Source organism: Macaca mulatta, chromosome 1 (genome assembly GCF_049350105.2).
Source record: "Macaca mulatta isolate MMU2019108-1 chromosome 1, T2T-MMU8v2.0, whole genome shotgun sequence".
NCBI lineage: Eukaryota > Metazoa > Chordata > Mammalia > Primates > Cercopithecidae > Macaca > Macaca mulatta.
The window spans coordinates 13244558-13260349 of NC_133406.1; the positions used below are offsets into that span (position 1 = coordinate 13244558).

Sequence of the window (15792 nt, forward strand, 5' to 3'; positions counted from 1 at the left end):
TTACAGGCATGAGCCACCACGCCTGGGCTAATTTTTTAAAATATTTTTAGTAGAGACTGGATTTTGCCATGTTGGTCAGGCCGGTCTCAAACTCCTGGACCCAAGTGATCCTCCCATCTTGGCCTCCCAAAGTGCTAGGATTACAGGTGTAAGCCCCTGTGCCTGGCCTATTAATAGACATTTAATATAAAGAACTAAATAGACTTTATTGAGGTATAATTTACATACAGTAAATGCACAGATATTATGCATATAGTTAGATGAATATTGACAAATACACCTCATATCAGTAGTCCCAATCCCCTTTGAGGGGCCGAGATAGGTGGATTACTTGAGGCCAGGAGTTTGAGACCAGCCTGGGCAACATGGCAAAACCCCATCTCTACAAAAAAATACAAAAATTAGCCAGGTGTGTTGGTGTGTGTCTATAGTCCCAGCTACTCGGGAGGCTGAGGTGAGAGGATTGCTTGAGCCTGGGGGAATCAAGGCTGCAGTGAGCCATGATCGTGCCACTGCACTCTGGTTTTGGTGACAGAGTGAAACCCTGTCTTGAAAAACAAAACAAAATCCAAATATTTACACCTGTGTCATCACCACCAAGATCATTGTTTAGAATATTTCCGTCACCTTAGAAAGTTTTGTCATGCCTTTTTTCAGTCAGTCCCACCCCTTCACTTACTGCAAGACCACCACTGTTGTGACTTTTAGCATCTAAGTGTAGCTTTGGAATCATGTGGTATGTACTCTCATGTCTCTGAAATTCATCCATGTTCTTGCATAATTTAGTAGTTCACTACTTTTTAATTTCTGATTAGTATTTCATTGTAAGGGAATACTGTAATTTGTTTAACCATTCATCTGCTGTTTAATCTTTTGAGCTGTATGCATTTGGCCATTATGAATAAAGCTGCTTTGCACATTCCTATAAAAGTCCTTGGATATGTTTTTATTTCTCCTGGGTAAATATGTAGGCATACAATTTGTGGGCAAAGGGTAATGTTTGTTTAATTTTGTAAGAAACTGCCCAACTGTTTTGCAAACTAGTTGTACCATGTTTCATTCTTACCAGCAGTGTATGAGAATTCCAGTTCTATATCCTCTCTAATATTTGATATTGCCAGTCTTTTTAGTGTTAGTCGTTCTAAGTGAATATGAAGTAGTGTCTCATTGTAGGTTTAATTTGCATTTCTCTGGCAATTAATGATGTTGAACACTTTTTCTTTTTCTATATTTATGGGTCTTTCTAGACTGCATTGTGTTCCACTGATCTTTGATGTAGTCTTTTATCAGTACCCTGCCTAGATTACTGTAGCTTTTATAAAAATAAGTTTGGAAATTAGGTGTTGTAAGTTGTCTAATTTTGTTCTTGTTTTTAAAGAAAGTTTGGCCATTCTAGATCCTTCATATTTCCATATAAATTTTAGAATCAACTTGTTATTTCTACAAAATGCACACCAGGATTTCAGTTGAGATGATGTTGAATCTATAAATCAATTTAGAGAGAATTGACACTTAACGATGTTGAGTTTTCCAATGCATGAACATGATGTCAAACTCTATTTACGTCTTCTTTAGTTTGTTTCTCTGCACTATTGAGTGGTTTTCATTGTAGAGGTCCTGCCTGTTGTTTGGTTAAATTTATTGTAAATATTTTATTCCTTTTTGATGCTATTATAAATGGTATTTGAATTTTTTTATTTTCCTGTTGTTTGTTGCTCATAGAAATACAATTGCTTTTCGTATGTTGACCTTGCATCCTGTGCCTTTGCTAAATTCATTCATTAGATCTTGAAACTTTTCTGTAGATTCCCTAGGATTTTATATGTAAATAATGATGTCATCTGTGAATAATGACAATTTTACTTTTTTCCCAATTTGCATGCCTTTTATTTTGCTTTCTTGACTTTTGCGCTGGCTTCTAGTACAAAGGCAGATGGAAGTAGTGAAAGTAGACATCCTGGTTTAGTGTCTGACCCAAGGAGAAGCATGAGGTATTTCACCATTAAGTGTGATATGAACTCTCAATTTTTCTTAGACGTGTTTTATCAGAATGAGGAAATTTTCTCCCATTCCCAATTCATTGAGAGTTTTTATACAGAATGGATATTGAATTTTGTTAAATGCCTTTTCTCCATCTGTTGAAACTAACATATGACTTTTCTTTTTTATTCTGTAATGTAGGTGAGTTATCTTGATAGTTTTGTTTGTTTGTTTGTTTGTGTTTTGGTTTTTTTTTTTTTTTTTGAGACGGAGTCTCAACTCGGTCGCCCAGGCTGGAGTACAGTGGCGTGACCTTGGCTCACCGCAACCTCTGCCATCCAGGTTCAAGCAATTCTTCTGCCTCAGCCTCCCAGGTAGCTGGGATTACAGGTGCCTGTCATCGCGCCTGGCTAATTTTTGTAGTTTTAGTAGAGATGGATTTCACCATCTTGGCCAGGCTGGTCTTGACCTCCTGACCTCATGATCCACCCATCTCAGCCACCCAAAGTGCTGGGATTACAGGCGTGAGCCACCACGCCCGGCGATAGTTTTTAAATGTTTGCATTCCTGGAATAAACTCCACTTTGTTCATAATTTATTATACACAGAAATTTAAATCTATTCTTAGGGAAAAATACTCTTTTTAAATATCAAAAACATTCTTTTTAATGGTTAAAGATGACAAAGTTGAATATTTCCACCACACCACCATGCCCAGCCTATCTTTGCTTTTAATCTCGGCACCTGTATCAACTAGATGAATGACTTTAGTTAATCACTTGATTGCTCCTCATCAGTAACAGGACGTTCAGCTGGATGACTTAAGGGATCCTTCCAATATAAGAATGGTCTCTGTGTAATATTTGAAAATAATGGTTTCTGGTTTCTTCTATGTCCTATTGCCAACATATATATCAAAATTGGACTAGTATACATGACCATGTGTTATAAATACTACTTTTAAAAATTTCAGTGATACATAATTTCCATACCTGCTGCACTCTGTGGATGTTTTATAAAGTTGTTATTTATTTTGTGAGTAAAATATGAAGTTTTATCAAAGGGGGTTGTACATTTCTGAACAAAATATAATTCAAACATTATAATAGGTTTTTTAAAATCTTTGACTATTTTCTATGTAGGAGAGTACTTTATTCTTCCTACATTTTTGTAGTATTATCACTTTAATGTATAGTACTGCAGAAATGGCCTACCTATAGTGATATATAAAATAAATAGAAAAACATCAGACCTTTAAAAGTGTGACTACAGTTTATTCACTGCTTTACTCAGCAGACCATTGAGTACCTACTATGGCCCAGCACCTCTTAGATGCAGAGATGAAAGAACAGCGACTGTCTTTACCAGGAGCTCTTCACTTTTGAAGAGATAGACAGATAAATAAATGATGACAAAACAGTGTAAAAAGTATTTGGTGAATGTAGTGGAGAGGGGTCATCAGGAACTGCTTTTTAGATATTGACATCACTAAGTAGGAATTGGCAATGTGAAGAGGCAGGAAACACCAGACCAGAGGAATTGCACATGAAAAAACACGGGGGCTAGAGAAAACACAGCACATTCAATGAACTACAAGTAGTTTAGTGAAGTGCCAGCAAAGGCTGTATTTTGCTTTGCTTTTGGTGAAACGGGGATTGGCTAGTGAGAAGACCTGAAGGGCAGAGGCCATGACATGGCAAGCCTTGTATACCATGTTAAGAAGTCTTAATTTTATTCTGAAAACATTGGGAAAATTTTTAAGCAAGGGAATAGGCAATGAGAATTATTCTTCACATTTGACAAGTGAGTTAATGGTAAAATTGGCAAGAGTTGTTTCAATAGGAGAATAATGCAAACTTTTAAATGTAGTAAAGGTAATAATAAGTGAATATTAATTTACTATATCTAGTTCTACAGTTTCTGTTCACACACAAACCTAGATCTATCTATGCATGATTGGTCTGACAGGAATGAGAGGGTGTGGGGGATGCTGCCATTCCTACTTCTTGGAGTAGTGAAAGTATGATCGCAGTGGAAATCTTAACCACTCCACAGTGGTGCTATCCATAGAGAGTAGATAATCATTGAATTATCCCCCTTTCACACCCAGACTCATTGAAGCAATGAATATATCAGTTGATTGTGGTGTAACAGACCATGTTCTAAAACTTAGTGGCATAGAACAATGATTTATTTGCTCGTGATTCTGTGAGTTGGCAGTTCTGGCATGGCTCAGCTGGAATAGCCACTTTGGCTCCTTAAGATATCAGCTGGTCTTACATCTGAGTTTGCAGTCAGTTAGCAGATTAACTGAGGGCTTTTGCGTGGGGCTGTTGGCCAGACTGCCTCAGTTCTCATCCACATGGCCTCTCATCTTTCAGTAGGCTAGACTCAGCTTCTTTACATGATAGTGGAAATGTTCCAACAGGGTGCGGAAGCTGCAAGAAGTCACATAACAACATGTTGATCACATTCTATTGGTCAAAGCTAATCCAAGGTCAGCTCAGATTTAAGGGATGGGGAAATAAGACTCTATCACTTGATAGAAGGAACTGCAATTAATTTTGGCTGTGTTTAACCTACCATGGTCTCTTCTCTGACCAAAATTATTAGTATTCCTTCTACACTCACTCCCCTCTAGGCCTCTTGAAATATTATTCCATCATGGCCTCAGGCTTGAATTGATGATCTCATGGTTTACATCAGTTCTGGATATACATGAGGCTTTCACATATAGTGATTTTGTTTCAGCTCTTCTTGATTGAGAAACTTGTGAATTAGGTTATCTGCTTTGCATATGCCCTATATACAATAATGAGATAGGAATAAGTTAATTTTAGTAAGAAGAGGGACAGGAGAGGAACATAGTGATCTCTCGGCCATAGCAGTCCTGAAATCCAGTCAGCACATGTTGTCATGGCCCCTGTTCTAGGGTCTGGGAATATATTTTTCTTCTGTGGGAGTGGTTCCCTAATCCATGTTTCTCCAGGACTCTTGGTTCCACCCTATGAAGTCTCTTCTCTTTTCTATAACAGATCACCCATAATATACAGCTTTCTCACCCTCCTTCCTGCCTGTTGAAGAGTGGGGGCCCAGAGGCCTTTTTTTCATTTTGAACTCTCTATCCTATCCCTTTTAGGCCAAGCTGTTAGTATTTTTTAATAACCAACTTTCTTTAAAATGTGAGTTTCCTGCAAATCTTAATGGGGTTCACTCTATGCCTCAAAAGCCACATCTATAATAGTCTTTGAGACAGCCCTCTCTGCTTTGTATAGAACAATCCCCTGAAGATTCCTAGTAGTACTTTTGTCTAGGTGATAGGGTCTACTAGGTACCACCTAAGTCTTTCTGGAGTCTTAACAAAGAGTATTATGGCCATTTAATAACCACTCTTTGCCTGCAGGGGAGGTGGGGCAGAATGGGAGCTGGTTGAGCAAACTACAGCCTACAGGCCAATCCTGTTGCCATTGACTTGTTTTTATACAATGTACAACTTAAGAATAGTTTTTGCATTTTTAAAGGATTGTTAAACAGAAGAATATGCAACAGAGACCATATATGACTCACCAACTCTGAAATATTTACTATCTGGTTCTTTACATAAAGAGGTTGCAATTCCTGGTCTAATTCAAGAAAAACTGTTAGCATAATGTTTATCACTAGGAAAAACAGTGCATATAACATAACTATCCTGACTCATCAAAACATTTGACAAAAGGTCTAAAAACAAATTAAGCTTAGAATAGAGGATTTCTTTCATATACAAAGATTAGAAGAACCAATTTTTTTTGTTGTTGTTTTTGTTTTTGAGACAGGGTCTCAGAAAAAATGACTCTGTCACCCAGGCTGGAGTGCATTGGCACAATCTCAGCTGTCTATAACCTCTGCCTCCCAGGCTCAAGCAATCCTCCCACCTCAGCGTCCCAGATAGCTAGGATTACAGGCATGCATCACTATGCCCAGCTAATTTTTGTATTTTTTGTACAGATGGGGTTTCACCGTGTTGCCCAGACTGTTTTCGAGCTCCTGAGCTCAAGCAATCCACCCTCCTTGGCCTCCCAAAGTGCTGGGATTGTAGGCATGAGTCACCATGCCCAGCTGCCAATAACATTTTTAATAAGAAGTTCTACGTGGGACCAATACAAGCATCATTCTTTATTACTATTTCCATTTGATATTATGTTTTAAATACATGTAGTGGTAAAGTGGAATATGAAAGCTAAATGTGGGAAAGAAGGAGAAATAAAAATACTATTTTTTAAAGTAATGTGTACAGAAAAATCCAAGAACTCATTCAGAAAATTATTCAACAAAATTATAGAGTAAAAGGCAAAGATGTTTGTTTTTAGCTGCAGCTATACAGCTAGAAAAGAAAAGGAAAGAGAAAGATCCCATTTGTAGTACTAATGTAGAAACTTTCAGATATGTATATACACACATATATTAGAAGTAATTATAAAATTGTGATAGAAGAAATAAAGGACTTAAATAGTCCATACACATATATTCCTGCTTATGCATGGAAAATAAAATTTAATTAGCATGTCAAGATACAGATTTAATGTAATATCAGAAATACCTATTAGGCTGGGTGTGGTGGCTTACCCCTGTAATCCTAGCACTAGCACTTTGGGAGGCCAAGGTAGACAGATTGCTTGAGCCCAGGAGTTCAAGACCAGCCTAGGCAACATGGCAAAACCCCATATCTACAAAAAAATACAAAAGTTAACCAGGTGTGGTGGCATGTGCCTGTAGTCCCAGCTACTTGAGAGGCTGGGGTGGGAGGATCACCTGACCCTGGGCAGTGGGAGGTTGCAGTGAACCATGATTGTGCCACTGAACTCCAGCCTGGGTAACAGAGTGAAACCCTGTCTCAAAAAAAAAAAGAAAAAAAGAAAAAAAAGAAAAGAAATATCTATTAGCTTTCCATCACATTCTGGATAGAGTCCAAGTTCCTTATCATGTCATCCAGAAGTCCCTGAACACTAGCCATCTGGTGCCCATCTGCCTGTGCAGCTTCCTAGTCCAGTTTGTGATCTCAGTCCTTTCCCCTTTGACTCACTTGCCCATTCTCTCCCATCCTGCCACTTCTATTTCTGAATGGCTGGGATAGGCAATTAGTTTAAAACCCAGTCTAAACAGTAGTTACGAAAAGGGCCAGTGCCTGGCACCTTGTTGGTACTTGAAATATGTTTCTTGAATGGAAAAATTGCCTCAATGAAAGTTACTTTACTGTTTGTTTCTATGGGGAATTTTATAAAGCTGTTACACAGTTATTTTCCCTGTAGAAAGGAAGACATAAAAATATAAGTATTGGCCGGGCGCAGTGGCTCATGCCTGTAATCCCAGCACTCTGGGAGGCCGAGGCAGGCGGATCATGAGGTCAGGTGATCGAGACCATCCTGGCTAACATGGTGAAACCCTGTAGCTACTAAAATTACAAAAAAATTAGCCGGGCATGGTCGCGGGCACCTGTAGTCCCAGCTACTCGGGAGGCTGAGGCAGGAGAATGGCGTGAACCCGGGAGGCGGAGCTTGCAGTGAGCCGAGATGGCGCCACTGCACTCCAGCTGGGCGACAGAGCCAGACTCCGTCTCAAAAAAATAAATAAATAAAGTAAATATTAAATATGAGTGGTATGTTATTGGCTGATTTCTCTTGATTGGGTGGTCTAGAAATAGCAGGGAATGGACCTGTTCATGGCATATATTGTCTAATATGGCACATTGGGAACTTCCCAGTTGGATGTCATGAGGGAACACCTAATTCCCCTGGATTCTGTGACTATTGTGTGTACATAGGACCTTGGGAGATAAAACTTGGGAGATAAGATCTTGGTTTGAAATAGAGGGCTGCAAATTCTAATTTGCCAGGGTGCCCACAAATTAAGAGTAAAGGATTATATCACTTCTAAAAGGACAGATTTACAAATGTGCTTTCTTTGGAACCAGAAAGGATAAATCTGGGAATAAATGGTGCCCGAATACTAATAAAAAAGTAATACACCCAGAGGATTGAAGAGAACTTCCCCAATGATGAATTGTGTTTGAAATTGTGGTAATCAAATGTGAAGCAAAGACTCATTTCCCCCAGTGCTATATTGGGCAACAGGGTGGTGCGGAATGCCCTCTTCAGGACTACAATTCCAGCAGAGGGGCCAAAACCCAAAAATCTGCACTTGCCTCAGTCTCATTATTTCAAGGCCCATGGTTTGCAAGAGCTAACTCACTTGGTGAAATGGGGGCAACAGGAATGTTCTCCCTTTCTCTTGAGGGGAAGAACAACAATCTTGGGTTCGTGTGGGAGGAGAAGCTCCACAGAAGAGGTATTGCTGGGTCTGAGCCTTAAAGGTAGCTGAGAAGCCCTCAGCTGAGTGGGAAGGACCTTGTGTCATGCAGAGCTCTGCCAGGAGTCAGGAATGCCTATTCACGCAGCAGTGATGATTTGCCAGTATACTCTAGGGGAGCAAGGGCCAAATTATCAGTACAACATGTCTGCAGCACTTTCTCAGACCCTTGAGGTTTCTGCAAGCTCCATTAGAATGCTATTAGTTCACCTGCCAAAGATAAAGACTCATATAAGAGGACCATATAGGAAAGATGTGCCAAAAATTGGTTTATCTTTTTTTTTTTTTTTAAAGACCATGTACATTTTTATTGGCATCTTTAAAAATGTTGAGGTATACTGAGTATGAGCTATATATGGAAATGTTATCTGTACATCTTTAGTTTTATTATTTGGAAGTAAAGCACATGGAAATGGGGCCCTTTTATATGTTTTATTTTGCATCTAAAATTTAAAGTCATTCATGCAGTGAATGGTTATTGAATACCAAACTCCATGTTAGGCACTGGGTGGCAGAAAAGGGGGTGATTGCTAAGGACTAGGGCCTGGGCCCTGGAGTACATGCCCTGAGAGAAGACTGAGAAGTGTGTTTGGGAAAGTTTCCCATCATATTTGGAGATAAACCTGAACTCCTTTGTGTGGTCCTGAAGGGCCCATTAGATCTGAGGCTGCCTGCCCATCCAACCTACACCTTCCAGCCTTGTCTCCTAGCCCTCTCCCCCTTGCTATGTATGTTTTAGCCACTCTCCTTCTTTCTTTCTTTTTTAAAAATAGGATGTAATATATAATTCCTAAGTTAAAATAATCATGAAAGTAATCATAAAATGATTAAAGTTAATTATAATCATGAAGTGACAAATTAAAAATATGAAATGACAAATTTCTAGAAAAATGTACATCGCAAAATTGACAGGTGTGTATAAATCTCAAATAGTCATCACAGAAAATATTGTAAAACTTACATATTTTCTCCTTCAAGGGCTTAAGGGACAATTCTCTTGCCAGTGGATTCCTTCAGACTCTTTATGAATAGATCATTTTTGTGGTAACAAATATGTTTTTTTAACTTTTATTTTAAGTTCGGGGTGCATGTGCAGGTTTGTTATATAGGTAGATTGCATGTTACAGGGTTTGGTGTACAGACTGTTTCATCACCCAGGTAATAAGCATGGTACCCAATGGATAGTTTTTTGATCCTCACCCTTCTCCCACCCTCCATCCTGAAAGAGGCCCCAGTGTCTCTTCCCTTCTTTGTGTCCATGTGTACCCAAGGTTTAGCTCCCACTTATGAAGTGAGAACATGCAGTATTTGGTTTTCTGTTTCTGTGTTAGTTCACCTAGGATGATGGCCTCAGCCTCCATCCGTATTGCTACAGAGGACATGATGTCCTTCTTTTTTGTGGCTGCACAGTATTTCATGATGTGTATGTGCCATATTTTCTTTATCCAGTCTACTGTTGATGGGTATTTAGGTTGATTTGCTATCGTGAATAGTGCTGTGATGAACATAAGCATGCATTTGTCTTTATGGTAGAATGATTTATATTCCTTTGGGTATATACCCAATAATGGGATTGCTGGGTTGAATAGTTGTTCTGTTTTAAGTTCTTCGAGAAATTGCCAAATTGCTTTCCACAATAACTGACCTAACTTATGTTCCCACCAGCATTGTATGAGTGTTCTCTTTTCTCCACAACCTCACCAGCATGTGTGTTTTTTTTTCCATTTTTAATAGCCATCCTGACTGATGTGAAATGGTATCTCATTGTGGTTTTGATTTGCATTCCTCTAATGGTTAGTGATGTTGAGCATTTTTTCATATGCTTGTTGGTGCATGTATGTCTTCTTTTGAAAAGTGTCTGTTCGTGTCCTTTGGCCACTTTTTAATAGGGTCATTTGTCTTTTACTTATAAAGTTGAAGTTCATTATAGATTCTGTATATTAGACCTTTGTCAGATACATGGTTTGCAAATACTTTCTCCCATTCTGTAAGCTGTTTACTCTGTTGATAGTTTCCTTTGCTGTGCAGAAGCTCTTTAGTTTAATTAAGTCCCATTTGTCAATTTTTGTTTTCATCGTGATTGCTTTTGGCGTCCATGAAACCTTTGCCAGGGCCTATGTCCAGGATGGTATTTCTTAGGTTATATTCCAGATGGTTGTAGGTGTGCAGCTTTATTTCTGTTCCGCTGGTCTCTCTGTCTGTTTTTGTACCAGTACCATACTGTTTTAGTTACTATGGCCTTCTAGAGTAGTTCGAAATCAAGTAATGATGCCACTAGCTTTGTTCTTTTTGTATAGGATTGCTTTGGCTCTTCAGAGTCTTTTCTTATTCCATATGGATTTTAAAATAGCTTTTTCTAATTCTTTGAAGAATGTCATTGGTAGTTTGGAATAGCATTGAATCTGTAAATTGCTTTGGGCAGTATGGCTTTTTTTTTTTTTTTTTGAGACGGAGTCTCTCACCCAGGCTGGAGTGCAGTGGTGTGATCTCGGCTCACTGCAACCTCCACCTCCCAGGTTCAAGTGATTCTCCTACCTCAGCTCCCGAGTAGCTGGGACTACAGGCTCATGGCACCATGTCTAGCTAATTTTTTGTATTTTTAGTAGAGTCGGAGTTTCACTGTGTTAGCCAGGAAGGTCTCGATCGCCTGACCTTGTGATCTACCTGCCTTGGCCTCCCAAAGTGCTGGGATTACAGGCGTGAGCCACCGTGCCTGGCCTCATTTTAACAATATAGTTTCTTTCTATTCATGAACGTGGAATGTTTTTCCATTTGTTTGTGTCATCTCTAATTTCTTTCAGCAATGTTTTATAATTCTCATTGTAGAAATCTTTCACCTTCCTGGTTAGCTGTATTCCTAGGTATTTTATTCTTTTTGTGACTGTTGTGAATGAGATTGTGTTCTTGGTTTGGCCCTCAGCTTGGGTGTTGTCGATGTATAGAAATGCCACTGATTTGTGATTTTGTAGCCTAAGACTTTGCTGAAGTTATTTATCAGATCTGGGAGCTCCTGGGCTTTCTCGCTTTCTATGAAAAAGCCAAACCCATTCCCAATACTTCATATACTTGCTAGGAGCCCTTTTCCTCCAAATCTTTGCATAGATTCCTTCTTCTCATCAATGAAGTATCTGCTCAAATAGCCCGTCCTAAATAGCCTGTCTAAAATGTTACCCTTTTTGTCACTCTGTAATCTCTTTCCTAGATAATTTCCTTCATAGTACAGCATTATATCTGAAATTTTCTTATTTTTACCCATTATTTTCTGTCTCTTGTGCTAGAAAGTAGGCTTCATGAGGATATGGATATTGTGTGTTCACCACAGCATTTGAAGTACCTGACACAGTGCCTGGCCTGTTTAGTAGGGGGTCAAGAAACATTTGTTTAATGGATAAAAGAGGAAAATGGGCATTCAGACAGTAACACTTCAGCAGGGTGTTTGCTGGAATGGTAGCAAATCAGGAACATGAAAGCTAAGTTTACTAAGGGAAGCAGGTAGGGTGTTAGAGAAGTCTCCCCACAGAGGAAATAAAAACCTAGAGAATGAGTTGCAGTTTGGCAGATGGGAGGATGGGGATAGAGAACTGCAGAAACAGTGTATGTGAGGAAGACCTACTGGGAGCACGGAGACCAGTAGTTTTCAGAGGAAACCCTTACCAGCTAGATGTGTGAGGACGGCTCATGTGTGGCGGAGGGAGCTGAAACTGGACAGGTCAACAGGAATCATTGCTATGAAGGGTTTTCTATGCCTAAAAAGGGGTTTAGATTTTGCTAAACCCCTTTTTTGAAGAATTCTGGCCTTTTCACAACCAGGACACCAGAAGGAATAGTCCGAATGTCCTGTCTTTACTTTCTCACTTCCTTTGACTCTTCAGCCTATTGTAATTGGACTTGCACCCAAATCACTCCATTAAAACTGTGTTAGTTAAGGGGCATTCCAGTTGCTAAATGCTTTTCAGCCATCATGTCACACAGTGAAAGGGCAACAGCTTTGGCCCTGCTGACTCCTTTCTTTCCTGAACTGGTCTCTTCCTTGGTTTCTCTGGTTGTACTTCTCTTTTCTGGTTGTACTTCTACTTTTCAGTAGAAGCCTTTTCAGGCGTTTCTTTAGCATTGCCCATCTTTAAGTCTTTAAAGTCCAGAGTTTCATTCTTGGTGGTCTCCTATTATTCTATATTCTCACCCTGGGAAAACTCATATATGTTCTTGCCTTCCACCCCAATGACTTCCAAATCTTGTTCTTTCCTTCATATTTTTTTTAAAGTTCCAGATCTATATATTTACTGTCTACTAAAAAGCTGCCTTCATTAGGATAGCCCATAGACATCTGACTCAGTATGTCTAAAAAGTGAATCCCAACCTAATACTGCTTGTAAATTTCCTGTCTTGGTGAATACATTATCAGCTACCTAGTTGCCGAAACCAGAAACCTGTGGGTCCTTTTAGATCTTTTTTTTTTATCCCTTATGTGCCACAGATAATCAACTGCAAATTATTTTAGTTCTACCTTACAGTTTCTCAAATATGTCTCCTTTCCCTTCTGTTGTTGGAGTACTTCAGAAAGTCATCATCTCTCTCATCTGGATTATTGTTTCCCGGCCTCTAACACTGCTTCCCCTTCCACCTAATTCCGTTCAGCAAATCTGATTGTGTCATCATGCCGACCCCCTCTCTCACTGATTGGTGTAAGGCAAGAACTCAAGCTTGAGTTGTTAAATCCTTTACTACCCATGTCCCAGGTGTCCCAGGTCTAGCTCTCTAGCTCCCATTCTACTTCCATACTTCTGATAATGACTGCTCCTTTTTCTGAACTCCTAAACTGAATGCTTGTACCACCCCGGATACTTACTTATACTACATGCTTTCTGCTGTTCTTTAACTGTTTATGTGTATGTATTTTATGGACCAAATGAGGGGACCTTCTCCAGGGCTTGGACCATTTCCTCCAGAAAGGGTAAGACAGTATTTTTGTGGACATAGTGTGCAGTCAATAAATATTTATTGGATTACATTCACTAATAAGTCTTTCTCTCCTTATATATTATTTATTAATAATGTCAGTTTCTCTTTAAAATTGTCTCTGAGTTTTACATTTAACTGCATGAAGGCTTCACATTTTTTAAGTAACTTTGTGGCACTGGTTTGCTAATTAATAGGACTTAACTTTTCATTTTCACCTAGCAAATCTGTTTCTTCATAGGTGAGGAATTCTTGCAATGTGCATGGTGGTAATAATAGCTATTTTTGGAAATATCAGCAAGAGTGTGCTAAATACTGTCAAATACTGTTAGATTCTTCTATGATTAGAATGGCTTATAAACTTAAAAGTATCACAGCTTTAATTGGATTGAAGATAGGTTAATTTGATTCTTAGCTTTTTAAATGCAGCCTTTCAAGAAAAAGGATTTTTTGGTCAGTTTAAGATAAGATATTAGGAATTGATGTGTCTTATTGCCTTAGAACATGAAGGATTCTTTTGTTAACTGACACAGGCATTGACATGTAGAGAAGAACTCCTGACTCTTCTTCTGTCTCTCCTTCCACTGGTATGGAAGATACCTGTCCAAGAAGAAAAGGCAACAGGTATGCTTTTTCCCCTTATCATATCACTTGTGTTATCAAAATCTCATAGAAAAGTTACTTCTGCCTGAATGTTTGATTCTGATTCAGATTCAGAACAGTATATGTTATAGTGATTTATTATATACTAAATATGAAAAATTATTTAGGCAAACACATTTTTCTTTCAATAATACAAAAACCATGGTGCTTCCTGAGGGAAGTACTTGAATGTACTGATGATTAGAAAATGTATGAAGAAGCAGAACACTTATCAGAAGGAGTGAATCTAGGTGTGTAGCATACATCAGAAAAATGGATAGTGAAAAGTTGGAAGTGAAAAATCTGAATAAAGCAATTAAAGTTTCTTTGCTTATTTTAAAGACTGCTTTCTATTACCAGTATTCTTTAAGTGACTTTTGCAGTATTTGTTTTAGCTTAGTTTTTCTAGTGTTGCCTCTAAAGGATAATTTTTATTTTATTTTATTTTTAGACAGAGTCTCACTCTGTCACCCAGGTTGGAGTGCAGTGGAGTGATCTCGGCTTACTGCAACCTCAGCCTCCCGAGTTCAAGCAATACTTGTGCCTCAGCCTCCTGAGTAGATGGGATTACAGGAGTGCACAACCATGCCAGACTAATTTTCGCCTTTTAGTACAGATGGGGTTTCACCATGTTGGCCGGGCTGGTCTCAAACTCCTGACCTCAAGTAGTCTGCCCACCACAGCCTCCCAAAGTGCTGGGATTACAGGCATGAGCCACTGTGCCCAGCCTAAAGGATAAATTTAATATAATATTTTGTTTCAAGCTTGGGTAGAATTATTATGCATAAGGTCAATAGATATTTTTAATTTATGATTTTGAAGAATTCATATGTCTATAAAGTACATGAAACTTTAAATGTTTCATTGGTGAGATTAATAGTTTTCCTCTTGACCCTTTCTTGTGACATGTGACTTGTGAGATGTTTGAAGATCTCTCAGGTTAAAAAAAAAATCTATTCTATTTTAATTCCTGTATTTTTAGTGAATTTCATGGAGGTTTTTTAAAGGAAGTATCTAAGGTCTTGTAATACTGTTATTCTGCTTATTTATTGATTCACTAACTCTCTGCTTTTATTTTTTTCTGAGTTTGCAGAATTCACACATTGTTAATCACTTAAGAAATCTGATTAATGCTCTTTGGGGGAAGTTGTCTTCATTGTCTGCATCTTTTACTTGGGTGGAATTTGTCAGACTCCTTTTAATTTCTCCTCTTCCCATCTGGTTTGCTTTCCCTGTCTTAGTAAAGCACAGATTTTTTATTTACGGATTTTAATTTACTCACTCTAAATTACAAATACTTTTTTATATAGCTCTTATTACATACTGCAAAGAGAAAGACTGATTTAATTATCTTTTTAGTTAAAAGGAGAATTCATTCATTTCCCCTAAGAAATAGTTACTGAGTGTTGACCATATGCCAGGCCCTATCTAGGCACTGGGGATGAAATAATGATGTCTATACCCGGTGCCTAGTTTCTCAAATGCTGAAACATTTAAGAAATAATTTGAATAAAGAATTCTTTAAACCTCAGTTTTGGAGAACATTTGGCATATAGTGTATGATTTTGAAATAATTTTAGGAAAATCTTAAAGTAGTTAAGTTCTATCAGGTCTATGAATACTATTTTTGAGAATATAATACATCCTTATATCTTAATTAGGGGACTATGGGAGGAGATTTGTAAACAGTATGAACAACAGCACTAAATACCAGATAATCTACAGCATCTCTTATGTTGAAGTTAGAATATAATATATAGTTTTAAATCAGATTTACTTTCTTAACTTTGTTCTCTTTTGTTTGTTGTTGCTGTTTTGAGATAGAGTCTCACTCTGTCACCTGGGCTGGAGAGCAGTGGCACGATCTCA

The 15792-nt window shown here is 38.3% G+C and overlaps 1 protein-coding gene across 1 annotated transcript in view; it reads left to right on the forward strand.

The window, feature by feature from the left end:
* The window catches only part of LYST (lysosomal trafficking regulator), a 200111-nt gene that overhangs the window by 41918 nt on the left and 142401 nt on the right, over positions 1–15792 (forward strand). Inside the window, exon 4 of the mRNA XM_015126904.3 lies at positions 13815–13905. Coding sequence (XP_014982390.3) covers positions 13815–13905 — 91 coding nt within the window. The remainder of the gene's footprint in view (positions 1–13814; positions 13906–15792) is intronic.